At 40.7% G+C, this 6,283-nt stretch overlaps 1 protein-coding gene across 1 annotated transcript in view; it reads left to right on the top strand.

Annotated features, from left to right (window-relative positions):
• Positions 1-4,645: 4,645 nt before the first annotated feature.
• The window catches only part of LOC118427932 (fucolectin-1-like), a 7,861-nt gene continuing 6,223 nt past the window's right edge, over positions 4,646-6,283 (top strand). Inside the window, exons 1-3 of the mRNA XM_035837898.1 lie at positions 4,646-4,747; positions 5,422-5,602; positions 5,922-6,157. Coding sequence (XP_035693791.1) covers positions 4,690-4,747; positions 5,422-5,602; positions 5,922-6,157 — 475 coding nt within the window. The 5' untranslated portion in view covers positions 4,646-4,689. The remainder of the gene's footprint in view (positions 4,748-5,421; positions 5,603-5,921; positions 6,158-6,283) is intronic.

The following is a 6,283-nucleotide window of genomic DNA, read 5'->3' as shown; positions in this document are numbered from 1 at the left end:
TTGTAAGTAACACGAAAGGGACTAACAAATAATGTAGAACAACATGGCAAGTGTCTACTCTAGTCTAACGATTTGCTCTAAAGTAACGTCTTGGATTTGACTTTTTTTACCGAAAGTGTAGAAATTGAAGGACTTTAATATTCTATTATGTGTTTTGTCTTCCATTGTATTTGACGTGCAGTATATGCAAGATATTTCGCATGCATGTAACTTCCAAGTCCTATAAAACATTATCTTACCAGTATCGATATTCACATTATGATAGAAAGTTTTAAATGGATATCAAATCAGATATATCTTATCATACTGCATATTCGACTTTCTTTATCACTGAGTGAGTTATAAGAATGGCACAGGCAGGACTTCCTACTACAATCTAATGTTTCTTTGACTAGTTCTAACAAAGCTTTTCTATGACTATTTGTAATATATTTATGTACATGTTAGAACAAAATCCATCGGTAACTAGTCAAAAATGAATTATCCGTGTAAATATATAAGCTAAGTGAAACATTCAACATATAAATACTGTAACTATATAATTATGGTTGGCAACTTCGTACGGTGAACAGTTTCATGAATGCTGTAACAACGGGTAAGATTATGCCTGGAACTGCAAAGTTCATCGCACTGCTTACGTTGCTTTAGCAAAGTCGTTTGGGGACTTACGCTGAAACTCTAAGGCCGAGGATCTGTGTCCAGGTATTTTCAGTACGTGGCTGGGAACGAAACAACTGTTGTGTGTTTTCAAAAACAACGACCTGAGGTTATCGTAAGTTCGGAAACATCCTATGAACGTCCTCGCTTATAGCGGAGGTGCCCGGCCGGCTGACCGTTCATGCCATCATGGGCAAATATTATTGACATGACTTAAGACAGGGCAAAAATATCACGCGTTTATACTCGTTAGAGAGTAAAGGAGTAATGTCAGCGGATCCACATAAGCAACCTCTTTTATTGTAACCCGAGAATCCCGGGGCCCCGGGGCATGCTTTGGTCACATTTCCAAATCGGAGCCTGGCCAGGCAGCTTTCGGAAACGATAAGTATAATGTGACACAAGAAAACACACAGAAAATTAGAATCATGATTTATGTGTATTCCATGAATGATGAACAGTTTCATTTTTAGTTTCTGCAAACATCCCGCCCTGCTGGCCCCGGTTTTAAAAAGTGGTGACCCTAGGATAAGTCTAATCGTGTCGTGTAACGGCAGGGTGTTTGCCAATAACGCAGAAGTCCTGGGTTCAAATCCGTTGATATGCCACCGAGTGTCTTTCCTTGAAAAGTCAATCTACACGACTTTTCTATCATGTACAAGGTCTGGCACATTTTTAAAAGATCCCGCCATACGCTTATTCAAAGGAGCAAGGGTCCTTCCCGGTGTAAGCGGCTCATAACCTAGTCCTCCTACGGCCACACCTAGGGCAATTACTGTCTGATATCTACTCTTCCTATAAACTGTGTGTTATCCTCATACACGGAGCCTTCGGCTTTACGTCACCACCTGAAATGATAAACAGGATGTTTTACAAATATCCGAGCCGGGGACGGCCCTGGGATCGAACCTAACCTCCACCAGGCCTTCCTACAGGTATACGAGGATTGTAGAATTCGGCAAAAGAATCTAGAAATTGTCCAGGGTAGCCAGTCCACGCTTAGGTTCATGGTTACCCTCCGTAGCAAAACTTCCCTGGCAAATAATTTTCCCTATAATGACCAGCGTAGCCAGTCTGGTAGAGACTAGAGTAAAGCACCGCTTACAGGACTGGGTCCATATGGCAAGGAATCAGGACTGCTCTCGCCTGACCAATCGAACGATTTAATAAGACTTCGCTGCATAATTCGCAATATCCGTGTGAGCACGCGTTAATTCTATTCCCTTGATTCTTTTCAATGAGCCAATACTATCTTTTATGCAGCGTTTTACCCCAAGAAACAATCAGACTCCCCTTTTTAGTGTCATTTGTTTTTATTGCAGAGTCTTTAAAAAATGAAACCGTTTTCAGGTTATTCATTAATGACATGAGTTAACAATTGGGCAGCTGGCCCGCTGCAGATTGACCTTTACTTCAAGGTTATCACTATGCAAACCGCAATGCTAGAGACGCGTACGTACGCAAGTAAAAAAGGGATACATAAAGGGTTAACCCTCAAACCACCGTAGCTTTTTTGTGACGTAGATTACCGTATGGGGTCAAAACTGACCCCAAAACGTTTTGTACGAATACAGTTTTTTGTGTGACTCTTTTTGTGATTTGTATATATGTATAGTTTCATTAATCTATGTGAGACAGTCTGACATGATTAGGTGAGAATACTTCTAGCTCATTATCATAATTTAGGCAAAAGATCATGAGGACCACATTTTGCACCAACGCTATTCAGACCGGGAAGGAGGTTTTTGATGCCTGTACCAACTTCAATGTCGTGTAGCGCCTGAATAGCTTATGCTAGGGCCACTAAACTTGGTAACTTTTTAGAAAATGTTGAAAGCAAACATTTTCAGTGAACAAAGTATGTTCATCATTTCTCATGTTGCCATGGCAACGGAATTCTGACAGACATATTTATTACGAAATTTTATAAATCTGTATTAAACATTTAAGTTTTAAGGTTTTCTTAGCAAATAACAATTGTTTATCACATCTTATGAAATTCAGCGTAAATTTCATGACTCAATATTCATAATTTATGCTAATTTGATGACGTCATCAGCCAAAATCCAAGATGGCGGCCGAGATTACGTAGATGACGTCATAATGTCGTCATATAACATGATAAAGGCACAAAAGTTGTTACAATAGCTGTGGCTTACAAGTACATCATTCTCTGAAAATTTCGTGATCCTACATTAAGTAGTTTAGGTGTGAGTCGCAAAAGTTTGTTTAAAAAAATGCTGGGGTCAGTTTTGACCCCACTGGACCATGCATAAACTTTCTAGGATAACTTAATCAACAATGAGCCAATCTCGGTAAAAACGTATGAGAAGTTATAGGACATATATACAAACAAACTCATGAAAGGAAATTTGTTTTCGACCAGAAATGCCATAATGGCACACATCGATATACGCCTGGGGTCAGTTTTGACCCCATACGGTGGTTTGAGGGTTAAACAACTATTCAATAACAAGTTTGCTGCACATTCTTGCCAGTGGAATACTTGCAAGTAACACGAAATAGCCGGATAGTAAGACTAGTCTAAAGGCTAACTCTAAGCTGTAGCCTATTTGGGTTGAGACAGTGAGAGACGAGGGACCCCAAATTTGTCTGTAATTTGTGGATTTTGTGATGTTAGGAGAGTAGTTTTTGCCTGTAACCGCACACACAAGGACGAAATTTAGTGGCCTCTTTAACGAGCTTTGGTTTTTAATAATCGTTGAAGAGACGGACATTGTTTGTCGTTATGGTTGACATGCGTTACTTATACAAGTTCTTTCGCACGCAGTTAACTTCTTGTACCGCCCTTTTTTTATTCCAAGATGGTGGGCACTCCTTTTGATTTTTAGTTACTAATTGCGCGGCGTAGATCAACATTTTTTTTTTTGCTGAAATATTTTTAACCTTATCTTACCAGTATCGATACTCATATTATGGCAAAATTAAACACACATTCTAGATTCTAGATCTTATCATACTGCATATACGACTTCTATTATCACTGATTGAGTTACAGAAATGATACAGACAGGAGTTTCCACTACAATCCAATATTTATTTGACTAGTTGTAACAAAGTTCTACTATGACTATTTGTAATAGAGTTATATGCATGTTGGAACAAACGAACATGTAATCTTTTAATAGGTGTGCCTATCGGAATCCATCTGTAACTAGCGTAGTCAATAATGAATCTCACGACCACATATCTAAGCTAATTGTAACATTTTAACGTACTGGTATTGTAACTATATAATGATTGGTAACTACAAAGGGTCCACCGTCTTATGAATGCTATAACAACGGGTAAGATTCTGCCTGGAGCTGCAAAGTTCATTGAACTGCATACGTCGCTTTAGCAAAGTCGTTTGGGGTTAAGGCTGAAACTCTAAGGCCGAGAATCTGTGTCCAGGTATTTTCAGTACGTGGCTGGGAACGAAACAACTGTTGTGTGTTTTCAAAAACAACGACCTGAGGTTATCGTAAGTTCGGAAACATCCTACATGTATGAACGTCCTCGCGTGGAGCGGAGGTGTCCGGCCGGCTGACCGTTCATGGACGAATATTATCAGGAAACAACAGAAATATCAGTGTCAGCTGATCAACTTTATGATAACTCATCATTTTTGATAAAATAGCAACGTCCATGTTTTAAGGCAAGACATATTGAAGACTGGAAGCTACCTCTTACCAAGAAAGGTAGTGAAACATAATAAAATGATCCGGTGTACATCGAAGCAGGAATAAGTACCTAAAGGGGTGTTTTGGGTGTAAATGTTATTGCCATCAACCAATCTTTATAAAGATGTCAACTTAACACAATCGTCACCTGGTCTGCCTCGTGACGGTTTGGAAAGTTTGCACTTCTTGTCCTTGGAGTCAAGGATGTAATGTTGACTTCCTACCAAGGCCCAGACCAATCGGCGCTCAGCACCCTGCATATAAGGCCCTCATATCACAGTAGTAGCTCACAGAAGGAACCCAACACTTACTACTGTAACAGTCTACCTAAGCGCAACCGACGACAAAGATGTGGAAGATTCTGCTCTTCATCGCAGCGGTGTTTGCCTGGCCGGGATCGGCACAAGGTACGCTTACAATTTGTGACAAAGTCACCGGACGCCGCCGTCTATTCTCGACGCCGGGACTTGTCGTTTTTATTCTTCAAACTATTAAGTGATGATGTCCACTATTCCTTTCCTTTTTACTGTGACCACTATTTGTACTTTCCCTGGAGGGAGATGGTGTGGCAATGATTAAATCTTTATAGTTGTCAGGGTATTTGATTTTTGTTTTCACAATCAGGAGTATCTCTCGTCTGCTTATGGCAAGAGATCTAAGAAGAGTTCTGATTTTCGACCGAGTATGTAGCCAATGGAGGTGACGGCTAGAGGACAGTCGCAAAGGCGGCGTGGTTAAGTTTGTTCCATCCCCCCCACCCCCACGCCGTCCCGGTTTATCAGTGGGGTCGACTTTCTTATCCAGACAGCCACCTTAATCCTTGTCTGACATTAAGCCTTTTCTTCTCCTTATTTCTATGCAGCAAATGACGGTATCGCTTTGCGTACGGTTTTAGCATGATATGATGCAAGGTGTATGGTGATTTACATTCTTCAGGATCATCTGAATATGAAAGAATATTAAATATGAAAGAATATTAGACCCGAAATACTCTTTCCTGTCCTGGGAAAAGAAATCTATTTGTACAACTTGAGGAATCGATGTAAATATAACACTTTTAATCCTAATCCTTCTTCTGCAGGTCAAAATATCGCTCTAAACAAGCCAGCGAACCAAACAAGCACCGCTAGGAATGCACCTGCCGGCCTTGCCGTAGACGGGAACCTGAATACTGACTTCTCGGCTGGTTCCTGTTCACTCACTTCAACAGAGGATAACCCAAGCTGGTGGGTGGATCTTGGTCAAACCCATATAATTGACAGGTACGTGTACAACAAAACTTTTTTTTTTCATTTTTCACCAATTAAGTAGTGAGATATAACTTCAAGTTTTTCTACAAAGGGACCCGGCGGGGCAGTTTTAGGGAACGAAAAGTACGACATAAAAGACAACAAAACATAAAACGGAACAAACATAATTCAACAGCATGCCTTGTGCATATCTATTGGAATAATCTTTTTTTTTTTTTTTTCGTTTCCGCAAACAGCCCGACCGGGCCCCGGGAAAATAAGGTGACGTTGGCCAAAATGTGAGTTTATGAAACTCATGTGTCATTTATTTTTCTTCATTACTTCACTACAGAGTGGACATCTACAACCGCCAGGACAACTATTGGGATCGAATCAACCACTTCAACATCCACATCGGGGATTCCCCGGTTGTCAGCGAGAACCACAAGTGTGGAATGGATTGGCAATTCCAGCCGAACCAGCCGTCCATTTCCGTCTCCTGTTACGGCATGCGGGGACGGTACGTGGGAGTTCGTCTTCCCGGACCCCGCAGAACACTGACGCTCTGTGAAGTCCAGATGTCTGGGGGTAAGCTTTTTGTCATTCACTTTACATGGCTATGGCATCTTGTATATGCACAAACGAGATTGCATAATAAATGTATGGTGAGGTTCACGCTCAACTCACTTACACATGTTACAAGTATAAAGTTTA

This window comes from Branchiostoma floridae, chromosome 12, assembly GCF_000003815.2.
Source record: "Branchiostoma floridae strain S238N-H82 chromosome 12, Bfl_VNyyK, whole genome shotgun sequence".
NCBI lineage: Eukaryota > Metazoa > Chordata > Leptocardii > Amphioxiformes > Branchiostomatidae > Branchiostoma > Branchiostoma floridae.
Note: the sequence above shows the minus strand (reverse complement) of the source record. Positions and strands in the feature narration are given on the sequence as shown.